We start from the raw sequence: 21,305 nt of genomic DNA, 5'->3' as shown, positions 1-21,305 counted from the left end.
TCCATAATATTAACGCCTTTAATAAATTATCTAGTGATAATTAAACTAAAATTACAATATATTTTCAATATATTTAAATAAAAATTCATTTTTAAATTAAAAATTATTAAAAATTAACAACTTAGCAGGAATGGAATTTTTGAGAATAGTATAGTCCCATTTTGAAGCATTTATCCCATATTTATTAATAAAATCAACATAAGCATGCTTTGCTCTAGTATTCTCACACATTAGAAAATCATGCAGTGAGAAAAGAAACAAGAAAACTTCACCTAACAATACACAATATTTATCTCTGAAGTCTCACTATACATTCTTACAATGCAGATGTCCTAAGCCTGTAAATGATTGTTTAATGTTGGTCATTCCCCCTGCTTATTAGGCAAGGCAAGGCAATGCAAGTTGAAAATATAGTGAAAAAAAAACAGTGAAAATATAGTGCAATCAGTTCAGACATTGCACAGTGCTCATTCAATAAATGCACAGCTAAACACATGGGTTTTGAGTCTAGACTTAAATGTGACTAGTGTTGTAGCACATCTGATCTCTTCTGGAAGCTGATTCCAACTGCGGGCAGCATAGTAACTTATAAAAAATAAAAAAATGACATTCATATTCATTACAGTAGCGAATATTTGAACGAGAAATCTCAGCATATGTATTACAAATGTAAAGTGTTCATTCTGAAATCTGAATATGATGTATGCTTTGTAATGTATGCGCCGTGTTATTCACTGTGCTTATGTGATTATGTCGTTGTAAATTTGTTTTTATTAGTACAGTAGGACAACTGCAAATGTTTAAAAAAATATTTTGGTAACAGTATGCAATTTGAAGCACTTAATGATTTACACATGCTTAAATTAATAATAACATAAAAACATTTTACTCCTATGGAAACTGTAGATCAGTAAAATGCCATGGAATTTGTACAGTCTTGAAGAGTCTGAAATAAATGTTGCTCAGTCAGGAAATAACATACATATCATTTATTCAGAGAAATAATGCTGACTTTGTAGAGACTTTAAAGACCTGAATCTTTAGTGAGGTTGGTGTGTGGCAGTATCTCTGTGCTGCTGAGTGAAGGTTCATCATGACGGTCAGTGAGGAACACTGTGTGATGATGACCCTGCAGCTCTGTTATTATATGATCGGTTTCTTGTATATTGTCTAGCTTTTATTTATTTTTCACACTGTAGGCTACAGATAAAAAAAAAAACAACAACAAAAAATTCACTTTATCAGTGTAATGTTACATTTCAGAGCTCACGCTAAACAATGATGATATCATTATTAATGGACAGCACTGAACAAGTTACACAGAACTGCATTAAATATTCATATTTTATGTGTATTAGTTTAATGGTAACTGTGTATATATATCAAGGGTTCTATAGTCTTCATAGCCGGCGCCAGCGCAGCACTGGTTTTCATTTTAAGAACAACTTGAACAGCAGCAAACAATAACAATGCAGCGAAATAATTAACAAATTACGATCATCTAGCCCTCTATTTAACATGAAAAAAATAAATAAATCAAAGCTTACTCAGTATTAGTGTTGTGCTGCTTTCTTAGTTGCAATTAAACAAGTGAGTAACAATTAAAATGCCACTTTGTGAAACACTGTGCTAAATTGTTGCTATAATAGCATCATATTAATTCTAGAAAGCCTATGCATTTGGCAACTATATATTTTTTTATAAAGAATTATATTTCATAATTAAAATCTATTTTCACACTCATCTTGGGTGAGGTGCGACCATCGGCGTGTGTTTGCTTTTGACATTGGTGGGGACATAAACCCAAGTACTTACTTTATTGATTCTCCCAAATCCAAATTCATAAAGTTTGCATTCTATTTGCTTTTTTTATATCAATATTGTATGTTTAATGGAAAGTTTAAAACAAGTTAGATAAAAAAAGTTATCTAAAAAGTAGTAAGAACACATTACCTAAAATGAATTACGCTATAACTACAGTTTTCATAATGTAATCTGTAATCAGTAATGGACTACAAGTAATAATTGATGACGGACCATTGAATTATTTAAAAATAATCTACACCCCAGATAGTTACAACGTGAAGTGCTTTTTTGTATTGTTAGTGTTTAAAGAAAATAACAATAATCCAAAAATAATTATCATACAAAGAAAAATCACGTAATACATTCTGAAAAATTAAAGCATTAATATTACTCCAAAAGGATTGAAAGGACAATCCCAAAACAAATGGCTTCTAGTTTTAGGCAAAAATTTTACAAAAAGAGCAGGATTTCCAATGAGATTGGAAGACATGTTCAATTATTTTCTGGAAACTGTAAATTAGTATTTCAAAACAAAATCTGAGTGATTGAATAAATTATTGTTATGAACTAACTGGGTTCAGATAAAGTGATTCTCAATACTCTGTTAATAAATACTCTGTCAATACTCCTTACTCTGTTCTCAACAAATATGTCAGTATTTGTATAATTGCATTTTTTTAACACATTTATTTTTAATTTATATATACGTTTATTTTAATATTTTTCTTTTATTTATATATGTATTTGTCAATATTTATATATTGTTTTCACATTTAGTCAAATGTGGCATAAATGCATATATAATTAATACATACATGTTGAAATATTTTTTTTTTTTCTATTATTATTCTGGCAACTATGGCATAACACATAATAGAGACTGTCCTATAATACTTTCACTGGTGAGAAGTTCCTCATGCAGCAACACAGAGACAAGACTCTTGTCTGCTCCTCTTTACAATAAGAAGTGTTTTGCTGCCATCTGCTGTACAAATGCAGCAGCGCAGTATTAAACTCACATGATTCCTGCTCTTTTTTTATTCTCAGTTATGATACCTAATGAAATTAGATATTTTTTTTATTAAATTAAATATTATAAAATTAGCTTTAACAACAATATAGTTTATACTATGGTGTAATAATTTTTTCTTAATTTTTCCTTGGTAAGAATAAAAGAACAACTGAATAAAATCCATTAATTCATTAAATTAGTCATGAGAAATTGGTTCTAGTAAGTTTGTGTAAGTGTTTGAAGTGTTCAGACTTACAGAAGTCAGTGATCAGAGCTTGTGTCTGCTGTGTTCAGGTTCAGGTTTGATGCTGAATATAAGCTGCAGTGTTTCTGTATCAATCTGCTTTAAGTTTAGTGTGACTTTATCTCCACACTGACTTCTGACTGACACGAGTCTGTCCTCAGTGAAGTGTCTCTTCACGCTGGAGGAGGAGTCCCGCTCATCAGCGCTCACACTTTATTGATATATATGGAGAAAATCAAAATGCTGCTTTCTGATTTGTCACTGATTGTGTTTGATGATTTCCTCTGTTGTTTCTAATAAGGGAACAGTGAGTGTCATTGGCAGCTGTGAGTCTCTCTCTCTCTTTAGGGGGCTGACAGGAGCCAGTTTCTTCAGTGTGTTTGAGGAGCAGACGAGAAACTTGTGCTGTGCTCTGAGTTGATGAAGTAGTGTGTGTCGAGCTGAAGGAGAAGATGGAGAACTGTCTGATGCTGATGTTTCTGTGTTATATGGTAAAACTCATCACCTCTGGTGGTACATACTCAGAGTCAAGAGGTAATCTATTCTTTAAAATGTGCTGAAATAATTTACATGCAATGTTACACTTTACTACATACTATGTTTGGTATGTTTACTGATTCTCTCTCATGTGTAGACAGTGTGAGTGTGAGGTTGGTGAATGGCAATAATCCCTGTGCTGGTCGAGTGGAGGTTTATAAGAATGGTCAGTGGGGAACAGTGTGTCATCATTTGTGGGATATTGCTGATGCTGAAGTGGTGTGTAGAGAGCTGGACTGTGGGACGGCTGTAAAAGCAACATACAACGCTCACTTTGGACAAGGATCAGGACCAATTTCAATGGGTTTTGTAGAATGTAGGGGATCAGAGACTACACTGAAAAACTGCCGTTCAGACAGTGAGAGTCCACATATATAAATATATATATATATATATATATATATATATATATATTTGTTAAAATAAACCTTTAAACTGCTCTTCCATTAAACATTTCCGTAATTCCTAGAGCATATGTCAGGCATTTACAGTAGGCTATTATTTACAAAACGAATGTGAAGGGAAAATAAATCAAATACATAATGAATAATAATAATTATTATTATTTGAAAAAGATGATCAGTTAATGGATTTAGAAGACTGGGATGGATAAAAATGATTTCTTGTAAGCCGATTTTATTTTATGTACTTCATTACCTCATGTAACATTTATTCATTATAGGCTACAGTCCGATAGGCCTGTGGAATATATAATAATTTAATAATTTAATAATTTACATATTAATAAATGTAATATTTTCTTAATTCAAATTAAAATATTAATAAATCCTTCTCTGATAATTCAGATTTACACAGGTTTGTTTATGCAAACAACCCTGGCCATATAAAATTAAATTAAGTGAATTTATTACATTCATACATTTGACAAAAAATTTCATTGATATCATCAATGTCATCGTTTTCTCTAGTCCTCCAGCTGAGTAGAGATGTTTCAGTAATAATCTCTTTTTATATTTCAACATCTCAGAAAAAGGAGTTCGACTTGTGGACGGGCTTCACCTGTGCTCTGGGAGAGTGGAGGTGATTTTTGGGAACACATGGTACACAGTGTGTGACGCTGTCTTTGACCAGCAGGATGCAGAGGTTGTGTGTAAACAGCTGGACTGTGGGGCTCCTGTACAGGTGCTGGGAGCAGCTGCTTTTGGTAAAGGAAAAGGCCGTGTTTGGTCAGAGGAGATTCAGTGCAGAGGAAATGAATCTCAGATAGACGTCTGTTCACGATCATCTTCACAGAAATACAACTGTTCTCATGACAATGATGTGGGAGTGATCTGTTCTGGTTGAGTATTAACATTTGTCATCTCTTTAGATAAATTACATACACATGTAATATACTGCTGTTGTGTTGTTTAATTATTTTAACTCTAGTGTCATACTGTTTGAAAGAGCTGTCAGTTGTTTGTCCAGGTTGCACAGATCTCAGGCTGGTGAATGGTTCAGACTCTTGCTCTGGAAGAGTGGAGCTTCAGTATCTCGATAAATGGGGCACAGTGTGTGATGCATGCTGGGATATGAGAGCTGCCAGTGTCCTCTGTAAACAGCTGAATTGTGGGATTGCTGTATCTGTTGTGGGATCAGACTGGTTTGGAGAGGGAATTAATGAAATCTGGGCTGATGTGTTTGATTGTGACGGGAATGAAACAAAACTCTCAGAATGTTCCATCTCTTCATGGAGTCGAGCTGAATGTTCTCACAGACGAGATGTTGGAGTCATTTGCTCTGGTGAGCACATTCACACCACACTGAACTCATGGGTTTCAGACTAAAACTACACATTTCAACAAATGTAGCATATTTTATATAAATATTGAATGACAAATAAATACTCTCTCCAGAAAGTAAAGCTCATCTGGAGAACTGCAGCTCTTCACAAACTCTCAAATGCAGCACCACACAACATCTGTCAGTAAAGAACACTGGTGAGAAAATCAACATCTGGACAGATTCTTCAGTTAATAGTGATCAGAAATATGTATGTACAATCACTGTTTTTCTGTCTCTGAATATCAGGTCACGGGTCCATCAGGCTGGTGGGTTCTGGGGGAGACTGTGCAGGGAGGCTGGAGGTTTTTCACAGCGGCTCATGGGGGACAGTGTGTGATGACTCCTGGGATATTAAAGATGCCCATGTGGTGTGCAGACAGCTGCAGTGTGGAGTGGCCCTCAGTAACCAGCAGGTACCAGCCTGGTTTGGTCCTGGTTCTGGACACATATGGCTGGATGAGGTGGAGTGTGAGGGGAATGAGACGTCCCTGTGGAGCTGCTCTTCTTCAGGCTGGGGAAAACATGACTGTAATCACAAGGAGGATGTAGGAGTCGTGTGCTCAGGTAGACATTCTGATGATTTTTTTTTCCATTAAAATGAATATAACATTTATAGTATATTAATTTGTCCACAGTGCCCATTGTTTTCAATTTTTAGTTTTTTCTTTTAGTGGTATTTTTGCATTTCTATCTAGAGTTTAAAGAGATCAGGTTAACTGAGGGCTGTGAAGGGAATGTGGAGGTTTTCTACAATGGATCCTGGGGTAATGTTTGCTGGAACCAGATGGACAGAGACACAGCGAGTCTGATCTGTCAAGAGCTGAACTGTGGAAGATCTGGTGATTTGTCTGCTTCTGCACCAAGACTGAAATCAGCTCCTAACTGGCTGGATAAAGTTACATGTCGACCACATGATTCCTCTTTATGGCAGTGTCAGTCTTCACTCTGGGGACAGAATAACTGTGGTGACGATGAAGTGGCCAATATTACTTGCTCAGGTGAAATTATATTTTAATGATTTAATATGGTCTCAGTAGTCATATTTCTGCAAGACTAAACAGAGCAGATGGGAAGAGTATTTGTGATTGTTTAATGTTTTATTTCAGTGGAGGAGAGTGATGAGTCTCCTCGGAGTCATCTGACATGTTCAGCATCTCCTCACCAGAGACAGTGTTCAAGTAAGTTTCCTGATTATTTATTTACATTATTTATAATACATTATTTAATGTTTCTTTGTGCAAGCCTGTATTTGCCTTTATTATATTATTATCTGTGCACTGGATTATTTGCATTTAAAATCAGTTTTAAATATTTTATATGTTTAACCAACTCTTGTCTTCAGTTTCAGTGTGTGTTTTTGTTGAAAATGTTCTAAAGTTTGTACTAATGTGTGTTTTAGATCATCTTCCTCTCAGACTGAGTGGAGGTAAGGACCGGTGCTCTGGGAGGCTGGAGGTGTATCATAACGCTGTGTGGGGCTCAGTCTGTGATGATCAGTGGGACATCAGCGATGCTCAGGTGGTCTGCAGGCAGCTGGGTTGTGGAGCAGCACTGAGGGCTGATGGGAATTCAGTCTTTGGTGCTGGTGAAGGTGTTGTGTGGATCAGGGGCGTCGCTAGGCCCTTTTTAGGGGGGCTTCAGCCTAAACCTATGCCCAGCCCCCCTAAAAAAAATATTTGATTAATTAATTAGTGATCGCTTCAGTCCCCTTTAAAAACTCATTTGAGACGGTGGCAAGCTGCATCAAGTTCCGGCATCCCCCCTTATCTGAGTCTGCATGGATTCAGTGCGTTTTTCAATCCACAGGGGCGCCGAGCAGAGCGAACAACAGAGAGTGCAAGGTGTGTGTGTGTGTGTGCGTGTGCGTGTGTGTGTGTGTGTGTGCGTGCGTGTGTGCGTGTGGTGTGTGTGTTCTCGTATCCAATACCAGTACGTCTTCGCTGCGTTCACTTTCAGCCTTTATCACAGTGTGACAGATGTTTTTTCTTCCAGCAAAAATGAAGCGATTAACACCCATGAAAACATGCTTTAGAAAACGATCATGATTTATTTTAATTTACTTTTTGAAATTGAAAACATATTATTGTGTATTTCGGCATTACATTATGCAGTCATGCAAAATAAATTATTAACGACACACATCATTGTCTGAAAGTACTAAATGGCACAGAGAGAGAAACATCATGTGGAGTTATTTTGTTTTCTATTATTAAACATAATTTTGTATTAAGTAATAATTAATCATTAGTGTATCATGATACATATATTAGAGTAAGAGTAAAGGGATCTGTGATTTTTTTTTTTTTAAGTAATTGATTTATAGAAGTGGCAAATTGATGATGTTATTTTTAATAAATATAAATAAATATAGAACAGATTAAACATATTGCCAATAGACAATTACATTAATACATGTTTTGTCTATATTCTTAATGAATATTAGCTGGTTAGTTAAATGATTTGAAATGAAATAAATGTTCAGGGGCTGACTTGATGTATAACCAACCGTATTGTTGATTATAAAGGCTAAAAAGCTAAAAATTAATAATAATAATAATAATAATAATAATAATAATAATAATAATAATAATAATAATAATAATAATAATAATAATAATAAAATATAATAATTTATATTTCATTGTAGATGGATATACAAAAAAATTTTTGTCGTGCGGGAGTAGGTTTGCAAATGAGCAACAGTCAGGTGAGAATAGAACAGACAGCCTCACACACACACACACAATACCACCGTGTTCCCAAGATTCATTGCAGTCATTGAACCCTTATGTTGTTTTAATTTTCTGCCAATTTCCACGTACATTTCATAAGAAAAAGCAGTGGTATCATCAAAGGATAAACATGAATGTCCTAATACTGAATCAGGAAGTCTTTATTGTAAAAAAAAAATAAAATATCTACATTCCCAATTCAACATTTTCCAGTGACTGGTCACATCTAAAAAAAACGGTATTAGTTTTTTTTACAGTGTTATATATGGCTCAGTCAGTACTCCTACTCCCATATATGAAATACAGGGAATACAATGGAATAGTGGATTGCAATAAGATTAGTAGTATACCACCCTACCCTAATAGTAAAATAATGTTTTTTAATCATACCCTTATTGGGGGCTGAGCCCCCCTAAAATCAAAATCTTAGAATCGCCCCTGGTGTGGATGAACAGAGTCGAGTGCAGAGGGAATGAGATTCATCTGTGGGACTGTCCTCTCTCCCTGAAAAACCACACTGACTGTGCGCAAAAGAAGCTTGTAACACTCAACTGTGCAGGTTTGTCAAAAATTTTGGACCATCTCAATTCTAACAATATTTGCATTTAGATCAATCATTTACATTATTGTTAATGTGTTTATATCCATTTTGCCAGATTTGTCTGTGTCCTCTACTCCTGCCACAACAACATCAGCTTCTCCTCCAGTTTCTCCTCCAGTGCGCTCAACATCAGTCTCTCCTCCACAAACTCTCTCCGTCCCCCCAGTGCTTGTGATTGTTCTGGGAGTTGTGCTCTTACTGCTCTTAGTGCCACTGCTTATACTGATTCAGCAGAACAGAGTGATGAGGAGAGGTAGGAGAGATCCAGAGACTGTCATATTGTGTCTTATTCAGTGTGTGATCAGTCATGTGTTGTGAACTGACAGCAGGTTTGTCTGTCTACACTCACAGCTCTCTCTAAGAGGAGACACAGGACGACGACTGAAGCCGTTTATGAGGAGATTCAGCACAGACACAATCACTTCACTCAGAGGGGTGAGACATGAGCAATCAATCTCATTTAATAGCATTAATAAGAGTCTTTCAGACAGTTGATGTTCATCTATTATTAGTCCTGTTAAACCTCCTGCTTCAAACCCAATAATTCCTGACAGAAAACCACAGAGCTGCAGGTGCATGTTTATATGTGTGTGTGTGTGTGTGTGTGTGTGTGAGAGAGAGAGTATCTCTTCCTGTGAGTATTTTTAGATTGTCATAAGGAGGTGTTCATATGTTACACTAAGTGTAGGTGCAGGTGTGTGTGTGTCTATTTCTGGAACGCAATGAGGAATAGATTAATGTGAGGATACTTGTGGGTTTACTAACAGGTTGAAAAGGGATTTCTGCCTATGATTATTTTAAATTGTGAATAATTAATACTTCTGTTGTGTTCTTTATGATCAAAATATCATGAGAATTCAGTTTGTTTGTAAAGATGAACATGTTTCTGCTCTGCTTTTCTTTAACAGGGAGTCTCATCTCTGAAGAACTGCATTCTGGGTATGAAGATGCTGATGAGCTTCTCTCAGGTTCAAGAGATGATGCACATCTCACACATATTTATTCAAACCTTTTTCATTTAAAAAAAAATAAATATTTAAGTGAAGTGAACCAATTTTATTACATATTTGATTATTGATCCAATATTTTTTTAAATACTGCAGTTTGCTTGTATATTAAAAGTCTGTTCTCCTTTTTTAGCAACAGAGTTCAAGACTGCATATTATGATGATGTCACTAATGACAGTGGCCTAAAAGGTCAGAGACATTTTAAACTCATCGTATGATTCATCACCAAATGATTAATAAATTCTCGATCTGCCAAAAGAACATATTTTGGTTTTGTATCCAAACATATTGTGTGTTGATGCAGAAGAGATGGTGAAGGAAATCACACTGGGATACTATGATGATGTCATCACTGATGGACTGAAACCAGATCGTGAGACAGGTGTCACTCTCTTACTCTACAACAGCATAGAATATACCTTATTTTAAAATATTACTGTACATTTAAGTTAGATTTTTTTACTGAATTAAATGAAAGTGAGACTGATGAATGTGTGAATGTGTAGAAGACACACCTGAGAGCTATGATGATGTCATGACAAGCGGACTAAACTCTGATATCAGAAAAGGTGTTTTACTCTTTTATCAGTTAAAATATATATATAATATTTTAAATCCAGTTTGTTACAGATATTTTAAATTACTCATATTCAATTTTGACACATATTTTTATGTGCAGTGGACACACCAGATAATTATGATGATGTCATCATTAATAGACGGATCTCTCAAGGGGAAACAGGTGAGATGCACAGAACTACATTTTTATGACCCTTTTCATGTTTACATGAGTATTAGATATTCGCTCCGTTTAATCAAGTCACTGAAAAGGGATCCTTCAAATGATATAGTGTTTTATAAACTGATATGAGATGTTTTTATGTCATTCTTGATCAGAGAGAGTTCAGGAGGTGTATGATGATGTCATGAGTGTCAGTGAAGATGTGAGAAACCTGTTGAGTAAGTTACTATAACACTTTTGTTCTCATATTATACTTTATTTAGATTCAATATTTTTATATTTTTCCAGTTGTTAAGACTTCAAATATTTATTCAGTTACAGTATTTGACATGATTTAAAATTTTGTTTTTAATAACAGATTATGATGATGTGGAGGAGGAGTCAAACAAAGAAGGGCTTTTGGCTCCATGATGTCATCCACTGCTTGGGTTCAACACATCTGAAAAAATGTTATTGAAATATCGATATTGTTATTGATATGTCCAATCTCACGTATTTATATTTTTTCCCATTTTTGTATTAAATCTGTTATGCCTTTGTAGATTTTGTTGGATTTTTTTGGCCTTGTTAATAGCAACAAAAAAAAAAAAAGTTTTTGTATGTCAATAAGAAATGACATGATCTCTGAAGTCAAATGTATGATCTTACATTATAAAGCACAAACACAGTGACAATCAAAACATCCTAAATATAAACACAATGACCATCAGTGATGTAACAGCCCTCAGCTTCATCACAAAAAGTACTGAGTTTATGAGCGGATGATGCTGAAAAAATGCTTGCAAAAAATCCACTATAATTATCTTATGTGATCAGGCGTGTTATAAACCAATAAATAAAGAATGCATATTGCTTGTCTGCTGGGCTTTTATATTTTAATTATAAACAACTTTTATATTCTATATTTTACTGTAGAAGTACTGTGTTATAAATGTGTAATTCAACCACCTGTAACATATTTAAATATTTATTCTACCATATCATGTACAAATATATTATGAGTTAACAATGCTTAACAACAGAATATTAAAATCCTAAGTGCAGCTCATGTCATATCTATCAATATAAAACAAGCAGAGTTGCCTGCTGTGTGACGTAATGCAATTTCATCAATACACAAGATAATGTCCTTCTACTTCTGATATTCTTTTGTTTGTAAATTATCTTTACCTGCAGTACTGAGTTTATGAGATCCTCTTTATTAATGACAAACAACATTATGGAGCTGCAGGTTTCTTTTTTCACTTTTATTATTTCTATGTTAATACAGTATGAAGTCACTGGACACTTAAACTGCTCTTTAACACAGATATCTAATCAGCCACTCATGTTTTAATGATTTTAGATAAGAAAGTTTGTATGACCACAGGTGCACTAGAAGTGATATAAACAGATGCCCAGGCTTTGTTCTTCAAGGCTAAAGTAGCAGCGTGTAACCAAGTAATAAATGTAGCTTGCAGCTCACTTTCACTGAAAATAATCACTATTGCTCTAGTAACCAGCAGCAGTCGTGGTTTTAACCATCATCCAAACATTCTATGTGTGTGGGGCCCCTGTGAGACCCCCCTCCCCTGGAACCTGATTTGTCACATGCAATGTGAGCATGAAGGTTATAGTCGTTCAAGACGCCTTGCCTTAGATTTCATTACTCTGATTTCCTGTGTGAACCATGAAGAGAAGCGGAAATAATCGAAAGGGACAAAAAAAATAAAAATAACTTAAAACTTTTTTTTTCCATAAAATAAATTACAAATGTTTATAACGTTACCTAAAGAAGCTAGGTATGTTGATATTTAAGCACTCGATGAATGGGGGACACCACAGGGTAGCGTCTTGTCACCATTATTATATATATATATATTGTTATTGTTATTATATATATATATTCTAGACTGATTGTTGTCGCAGTAGTTACCCTGGACGTTATATAATTAAATTTGCAGATGATACTGTTGTGATTAGTTTATTGGAGCGAGATGAAACTGAACACGGTCCAGTGTTGCATGAATTTGTTGACTGGTGTGAAGCCTCCCAGTTGAATTTGAATAAGTCCAAGACCAAAGAGTTGGTCTTTGATTTTAGAAATGGGGCTCCCTCACCCACTCCAACTCTGATAAAAGGAGAGGAGATAGAGATGGTGACGGAGTTTAAATATATCGGTCTTATCAGTAACTGTAAATTATCTTGGGATCAGTATGCTGTATCCACTCACGGCACCCCTCCAGGAGCTCGGCTTTTCCCGGAAAGAATCGGAAAGCTGTATTTGTCTTCTATAAATATGATAAAAACTAAAGACTTTTTGGAGATATGAAGGATGCAGTACTACTCTATAGGTACTCAGGATTAACATGAGATTAGGTGAAACTGTGTATGTTATGTACCCTATAAACTGTTGTAGCTTTATTTAAAGTAATTAAAAATAATAAGAAAACGTATTTATTTACTTATTATCAAATATTAAATAACCAAAATTTAATTCTCGGGTTATGTAGCCGATGTTTTCATTAAAAAGTACTGAAAACTACTACTACTACTACTACTAATTATTATTACTATTATTAAATCAGTCAATCATAGCAACATGGATGGATGAATTATGTAGTGCAGCTATTAATGGTCCAGATACTATTTTTTTTAAATAATTCTTGTCACGCTCTCAGTCTCTGTTTTCCTGGGTGTTCCCTAGTGAGCTCACTTCTCCTTAGGCACTTCACCATAGGCACTTTAATTCCTCTAGTCTGGTTGTGTCTTCACAGTAATTGCACTCCAATTAGAATCGCACAGGTGCTGACAATCCTCTGTCATTAGTCTCCCTATGTATAGCTGTCTTTCTCTGTCATCTGTATGGAGTCCTTACCCTATGTGTGAGTTGTGCTCGTCTCCCGAGTTTTCCCTTACCCTCTTGTTCCTCCGAGTTTCCTATCCGTTTCATCCGGTTCCCACTTTTGTTTGGTTTTGTCTCTCACGACTGTTTATTTTGTATTTTTTCCCTTCTGTAAATAAACCCGTACTTGCAATTGGATCCTGCCCTCACTTTGTGTTTTTCCCAAAACCCAACCGTCACAATTCTACTATATAACTTTTATCTTAAATCCAATAGCTATTAACAGTTTTAAGTGTCATTATTTATCCAGAACACTTCTAATGTCTCCAATAAGAAAAAAATACTCTGCGATATGAATGCAACCCAACAGAGGCTCTTTCTGAGTCAGTGAGGCCCCTAATAATAATACTTTATGTGGCATTTATTGTATACAGTACCATGGTACACACAGTAAATGTTTTCCAGAGCTGAGTAGTAATGTAATCAGATACCAAAAATCAAGTATTCATAATTAGAGTATATTACATTTTTAAAAATGCTCATATCAGTTACTCCTTTATGGATTACATTATTACATATTATTCACACAATGGCAGTGAATCATTAATAATTTATTGATTCCCCCTAATTCATCTTTCACCTCTCTTTTAAAATTTCCAAACTAAAAATCCTACTTTGAGTCATACATTTAGTTTTGGCTATATTCACAATATTGAATGTTCCTGTAAATGTCATGTTAATAAGTTTTCAAACCATGCTTCTGTATTTGGGTGAAAAAGGCACCTCTCAATCAATGAGATCATGTATGACTAATGACACAAATAATAATGCAAGTTACTAAATACTGCTGATGTCTAGCTGTGAAACACTAAAGCAGTCCTCATCATTTCCAGAAGGACCTTAACTGTTGAATTGAGAAATCTGGCCTGAAAGAATTTGGCTGTGGACAAAAACAAATGAAATATATCTGTTTTTAGTGTTCAAGTGTTCAAGTAATTTATTTGACTTTTTTAAGATTTAAATAATTATTAGCCTTTTAATCAGCTCAAAAACCCACCGGAGACTGCATTGTATGACGATGATATAAATATTTAATTATTTAATTGTGCGTGTGTGTGTGTGTGTGTAGCCTATATATATACATACATATATATATATATATATATATATATATATATATATATATATATATATATATCAGTAATGGACTACAAGTAATAATTGATGACGGACCACTGAATTATTTGAAAATAATGTACACCCCAGATAATGTGATGCAGCCACAACCTGAAGAGCTTTTTTGTATAGCTAGTGTTTAAAAAAAGAAAAATACTGACACAAAAAACATTAACCCAAAAATAATAATCATACAAAGAAAAATCACGTAACTTTTTTTGAGGGAGTGACCACACATGGTCCAGTTAATATCATCATAAATATTATTTCAATAGCAAATAAATTATTGTTATCAAATAACTGGGTCTAGATAAAGTGCTTCTCAATACTCAAACTGATGCTTCCTCGTTTCCTCACTCCTCTGTTCTCCAGCCCTGACCTGAAACTAATCTAATAAATAAATACATCTACAAAGATATGTAAAAAACGACTATTTCTATATTTCATTAAATATGTATAATTGCATTTTTTCAACATTTATTTATTTATAAATTTATTCATTTTCACTTTTATTTGTGTATTTGTCAACATTTGTATATTTTCACATTTATAAATAATAAATAAATATGAGAATTAATAAATCTATAAATAAATGTAAAATAAATTAGGAAAAAATACAATTATACATAAATAATGAAATGTAAGTAGAATTCTATTTTTTACATTTTATTTATTTTCTTGGTCTATTTATATAATAATTTATTCATTATTTTGGCAACTTTTGCATTTACTATAATAGAGACTGTCCTGTAATACTTTCACTGGTGAGAAGTTCCTCATGCAGCAACACAGAGACAAGACTCTTGTCTGCTCCTCTTCACGATAAGAAGTGTTTTGCTGCCATCTGCAGGACAAATGCAGCTGCGCAGTATTAAACTCACATGATTACTGCTCTTATTTTATTCTCAAAGTTCAACCTAACGAAAGTAGATACTATTTAATGTAATAAAAACCCATAAAAATAGTTTTAACAAAAATATAGTTTATACTATGGTGTAAACATATTTTTATTGCTTTCTTGGTCAGAATAAAAGAACAAATTAGTAAAATCCATTAATTCATTAAAATTAGTCATGAGAAATTGGTTCTAGTAAGTTTGTGTAAGTGTTTGAAGTGTTCAGACTTACAGAAGTCAGTGATCAGAGCTTGTGTCTGCTGTGTTCAGGTTCAGGTTTGATGCTGAATATAAGCTGCAGTGTTTCTGTATCAATCTGCTTTAAGTTTAGTGTGACTTTATCTCCACACTGACTTCTGACTGACACGAGTCTGTCCTCAGTGAAGTGTCTCTTCATGCTGGAGGAGGAGTCCCGCTCATCAGCGCTCACACTTTATTGATATATATGGAGAAAATCAAAATGCTGCTTTCTGATTTGTCACTGATTGTGTTTGATGATTTCCTCTGTTGTGTCTAATAAGGGAACAGTGAGTGTCATTGGCAGCTGTGAGTCTCTCTCTCTCTTTAGGGGGCTGACAGGAGCCAGTTTCTTCAGTGTGTTTGAGGAGCAGACAAGAAACTTGTGCTGTGCTCTGAGTTGATGAAGTAGTGTGTGTCGATCTGAAGGAGAAGATGGAGAACTGTCTGATGCTGATGTTTCTGTGTTATATGATAAAACTCATCACCTCTGGTAGGTACATAACTTAGAGTCAAGAGGTAATCTATTTAAAATGAACTGAAATAATTTACATGTAATGTTACACTTTACTACATACAATTTTTTGTATGTTTATTAATTGTCTCTCTCTCATGTGTAGACAGTGTGAGTGTGAGGTTGGTGAATGGCAATAATCCCTGTGCTGGTCGAGTGGAGGTTTATAATGATGGTCAGTGGGGAACAGTGTGTGATCAGCGGTGGGATATTGCTGATGCTGAAGTGGTGTGTAGAGAGCTGGACTGTGGGACAGCTGTAGACGCAACACATAGGGCTCACTTTGGACCAGGATCAGGACCAATTTCAATGGCTTTTGTAGGATGTAGTGGATCAGAGACTGCACTAAAAGACTGCAGTTCAAACAGCTGGTTTGCACAGCAGCGCTGTGATCATGTTTACGATGCTGGTGTCATCTGTTCAGGTAAACTGCTCCAAACCTCAGTCTGTTGTTTCATCACTCCCTTTCATAAACCACACTAAATCAATAACATAATTATGCAGGTGTTTACAAACATCACTATCAATCTTATGAAACAGGCAGTCTCTGTTTAATTGTTTTGTTTATAATAATATCCCAGCCAGCAATGACATGTGGGGCCCAAATGGGTTAACTGCGGGTTCCATGGTTATTGTGTGGGCATGGGCTTTGGCTGGGTGAAATCAGCGGGTCCCATGTAGGTTTTGTAGTATGAGTCCTACATAGGAAGCCCATATGAGCTGATTACATGGGCCCCATAAGGGACAGGCATGGGCCAATTGGGCATGGGTTTGATCTGGGAACACATATGAGTCTTGAATGGCATATTTATGGTCCAAGTGGGCATGGGTTTGAACTGGGAATGATCAAACATGCCCACTTGGCCCATAAATATGCTATGCAGGACCCATATATGTGTTCTCACTTCAAACCATGCCCAGTTGGCCCATGCCTCTCCCTTATGGGGCCCATGTAATCAGCTCATATGGGCTTCCTATGTGGGAGTCATACTACAAAACCTACATGAGACCAGCTGATTTCACCCAGCCAAAGCCCATGGCCACACAGTAACCATGGAACCTGTACTTAACCCATCTTGGCCCCACATGTCATTGCTGGCTGGGATTCCTTATCTTTCAATGATGAAGAGAATCACCATTAAACATGTCAGGTCTTTTGTATATTCAGACAGTCTGATGATCTGACAATCTTATGTAAATTGTTAATTTAATGAAGATTATCAAATTAGAGATGGGAGATAAAATTACATATCTACGTTTTGTCGTGTTCACGAGATCATTCTGTCGAGATTAACGACATTCTTATGTTTACAAGTTTAATGTATAAACCACTCTGCGTGACCATAGCAACCTGGGATTATGAGAAATGGATAAAACGACGGGCCGTTGAATTATTAGAAAAAGTCATCAATTATTTTGCATGATCGTAACTTGTTGTGTTTTTCATCACAGTCCCGCCCACAGCCCGAGAGAGCTTCGATGCCGGTGTTGTGCCCAATTTCGCCCCTCTGCCGAATTATCACACCACTAGTATTGGTAGGTTTAGGAGAAGGTGTGGGGGAGGGGTTAGTATTAGGGGTGGGGTTAGGATTAGGCAATCAGGTAGCGATTTAAACAAAGGGGGTAATAATTCGACAGTGGGTCGAAATTGTGAACAACACCGGAAGTAAATTTCCCATTAATTTCTCCCATTGACTTTCGGAAAAATCCATATCTATAGAGTTTTAGAGCATGTGTGAGGATAACCAGCTACGGCTGAACTCATAAGCATATAACATATAATTTTGAGTGAAAGAATTAAGAGAAAATCCAAAAAAAGTCAAAGGTACAAGACTGTGTACATATTTTCATTTCGAGCACAGGAACTCTGATGACGGCTGCCTGCGCTAACTTTTTCCTCCAGTGAATTTTATTTTATATAGTGAATGTGCAGTAATAGCAGTTCTTTCAGTATTAATCATGTAAATAAATAGTGTTTTATATAGGTATTGTGTATTGATTTTTATATTTATCATTGTGTATTTTATATTGTGTGCATGTGTGAAAGTGGTTAACGATAACATCATCAACATGGTTCAGTGCTTTGTACCTGACTGCAATCACCGCTCAGTCATCAACACATGTCGTTGCCATCACACAAATGTTCAGTAAATGCACAAAAAGGTATGCCTAGGCTAAATATTGTTTTGTCAGTGGCATTATAAAATGCTTGATATGACTCATACCATATGAAGGCTACAGTAGCCTAGCTAAAGTTGACGATAATGCTAACTAACTTTACCAACCTCCCTGCAAAACACTCATGGGAGCCAAGGAGATCATGATTGCACTGATAAGTCTACCGTGCAAAAACGCTACACAGGGTTTTATTATTTTTTTTTATTAATGATATTCAGTCTTCACGGACCTTCGCGGGGTTTAACCAGAGGGTTACACGAGCTCCACCAATCAGATGCATCACTGTGGGATTGTTCAGGATTGTGGGTAATGAAGTACTTAACCAAGACATCACGAATAAAAGGCATTTATCTCAAAACAAGATTTGTGCCCTATGAACCTTTGGCGTTTATATGAGCATATACTATCGCTTAGTACAGCTGTAGCTGGTTTTAAGTCTACCATGTATGGTTACGTTTTTATGGCTTATACCCCAACTGTCAATGCAGAAATTTTATTGAATTTGTACTTCCGGCACCGGTTGTGCGCGGAACTGTGATGCTCTATGGATGAAACTACGCAAATGATCCATTCATCAACGGACATATATAAGCTAATTATAGTTTATTTTTAGCCAAAATAAATTAAAATATTTGTTAAAATGAAACCTTTAAACTGCAGTCCCATTAAACATTAAAGCTGCAGTTGGTAACTTTTGACGCTCTAGCGATTAATAAACAGAACTGCTTGCGTCTTGCAGAAGAACATCGTAGCCAGAACTACTTCTCTCTGTTTATGTCTATGAAGAATCACAAAGGTACTGGGTTACTCCGCCGCGGTGCCCCCGAAGCAATCTAAAATAGTCTGAATATAAACACTTATTATAGGTGCACCCTAGTGATTCAGGACAAGCTAAAAACACGGTTTGGAAAATGGATTCATGGTATACTCGCTTATTATATAAATTTTTCTACATTTTGAACACAAACAAAGTTACGGACCGCAGCTCTGATTGGTTGTTTTCTTACCGGGAGCGGTCTGTAACTGCAAATGGCAATAGGACCACTGGGAGGAGCCAGAGGAGCTTGATTTTTTCACAGATTATCTGTCTCATATTCTACTGTCAGGACATAATGACAGGTTTAACAAATATGTAAAAAAATATATTTTTACAAAAGTTACCTACTGCAGCTTTAATGAAAGATATAATCACTGATATTAGTGCAGATTATATGAAATAATAAAATACAAAATTTAATAAAAGTTTTCTCTAGTGCTCCAGGTGAGCAGAGATGTTTAATTAATAATAATTTGTTCATGTCATGTAAACACAGGTCGTCACCCCAAACTTGTTAATGGATCTCACCTGTGTTCTGGGAGATTAGAGATACTTCAGGAGAACAAACAGTACACAGTGTGTGACGGTGACTTTGACCAGCAGGATGCAGAGGTTGTGTGTAGAGAGCTGGACTGTGGGGCTCCTGTACAGGTGCTGGGAGCAGCTGCTTTTGGTAAAGGAGACGCTCAGATATGGACACAAGAGATTCAGTGCAGAGGAGATGAATCACACATTCGACGCTGTCCATTGTCAACTTCTAAAAAAAACTGCACCCATGACAATGACATAGGACTGATATGCTCTGGTAAAATATTCAACCTTGTAAAGAATACAGTAACTAAAATTAATTTGTTTTAGTTTGAGTAGTTTGATCGATACCACAATCTGAAATCTTTGACAGAATTAAACAGAGATTAGAACTAGTGAATTATTCAGATTATTTCTGTTCTCTTAGTTTTTGATTGATTGACTGAATAATTGTATTTGATTTCAGTAAGAACTGTGTTGTTTGCCCAGGTTACACTGAGGTTAAACTAGTAAATGGTTCAGACTCTTGCTCTGGACGAGTGGAGCTTCAGTTCCTCAAAGAGTGGGGAACAGTGTGTGATACATGCTGGGATATGAGAGCTGCCAGTGTCCTCTGTAGACAGCTGAATTGTGGGATTGCTGTGACTGTTGTGGGATCAGACTGGTTTGGAGAAGGAAGTAATAAAACCTGGGCTGATGTGTTTGATTGTGATGGGAATGAAACAAAACTCTCAGAATGTTCCATCTCTTCATGGAGTCGAGCTGAATGTTCTCACAGACGAGATGTTGGAGTCATTTGCTCTGGTGAGCACATTCACACCACACTGAACTCATGAGTTTCAGAATAAAACTACACATTTAAACAAATGTAGCATATTTTAGATAAATATTAAATGACAAATAAATACTCTCTCCAGACAGTAAAGCTCATCTGGAGAACTGCAGCTCTTCACAAACTCTCAACTGCAGCTCCACACAACATCTGTCAGTGAAGAACACTGGTGAGAAAATCAACATCTGGACAGATTCTTCAGTTATTAGTGATCAGAAATATGTATGTACAATCACTGTTTTTTTCTGTCTTTGAATATCAGGTCGTGGGTCCATCAGGCTGGTGGGTTCTGGGGGAGACTGTGCAGGGAGGCTGGAGGTTTTTCACAGCGGCTCATGGGGGACAGTGTGTGATGACTCCTGGGATATTAAAGATGCCCATGTGGTGTGCAGACAGCTGCAGTGTGGAGTGGCCCTCAGTAACCAGCAGGTACCAGCCTGGTTTGGTCCTGGTTCTGGACACATATGGCTGGATGAGGTGGAGTGTGAGGGGAATGAGACGTCCCTGTGGAGCTGCTCTTCTTCAGGCTGGGGAAAACATGACTGTAATCACAAGGAGGATGTAGGAGTCGTGTGCTCAGGTAGACATGCTGATGATTTTCTTCCATTAAAATGAATATAACAAATTCGTAGTATATTCATTTGTCCACAGTGCTCTTTGTTTTCAATTTAGTTTTTCTTTTAGTGGTATTTTTGCATTTCCATCTAGAATTTAAAGAGATCAGGTTAACTGAGGGCTGTGAAGGGAATGTGGAGGTTTTCTACAATGGATCCTGGGGTAATGTTTGCTGGAACCAGATGGAAAAAGACACAGTGAGTCTGATCTGTCAAGAGCTGA

General features: G+C 35.9%; 1 protein-coding gene and 1 pseudogene across 1 annotated transcript; both read left to right on the top strand.

The window, feature by feature from the left end:
- The first annotated feature begins 5,680 nt into the window (after positions 1–5,680).
- Positions 5,681–6,804, top strand: LOC113068581 (scavenger receptor cysteine-rich type 1 protein M130-like; annotated as a pseudogene).
- A 1,759-nt stretch (positions 6,805–8,563) lies between these two features.
- On the top strand, positions 8,564–11,194 carry LOC113068572 (scavenger receptor cysteine-rich type 1 protein M130-like). The gene is made up of 10 exons (XM_026241353.1): positions 8,564–8,675; positions 8,773–8,970; positions 9,069–9,152; positions 9,626–9,685; positions 9,858–9,914; positions 10,030–10,107; positions 10,232–10,294; positions 10,405–10,467; positions 10,623–10,685; positions 10,826–11,194. Exons 1-10 carry the CDS (start codon positions 8,564–8,566, stop codon positions 10,876–10,878), a joined length of 831 nt encoding a protein of 276 aa, XP_026097138.1. The 3' UTR covers positions 10,879–11,194.
- The last annotated feature ends 10,111 nt before the right edge of the window (positions 11,195–21,305 follow it).

Source organism: Carassius auratus, chromosome 4 (genome assembly GCF_003368295.1).
Source record: "Carassius auratus strain Wakin chromosome 4, ASM336829v1, whole genome shotgun sequence".
NCBI lineage: Eukaryota > Metazoa > Chordata > Actinopteri > Cypriniformes > Cyprinidae > Carassius > Carassius auratus.
The sequence above is the reverse complement of the archived record's forward strand: the minus strand, read 5'-3'. Positions and strand labels throughout refer to the sequence as shown.

What these genes read in the sequence shown, in the direction of transcription:
- LOC113068572 (XM_026241353.1), top strand. Translation starts at nt 8,564, where the DNA reads ATGAACAGAGTCGAGTGCAGAGGGAATGAGATTCATCTGTGGGACTGT. An exon ending in TGCTGATGAGCTTCTCTCAG is followed by an intron (nt 9,686 to 9,857) that starts GTTCAAGAGATG and finishes CTCCTTTTTTAG; the next exon opens with CAACAGAGTTCAAGACTGCA. An exon ending in AGATGTGAGAAACCTGTTGA is followed by an intron (nt 10,686 to 10,825) that starts GTAAGTTACTAT and finishes TTTTAATAACAG; the next exon opens with ATTATGATGATGTGGAGGAG.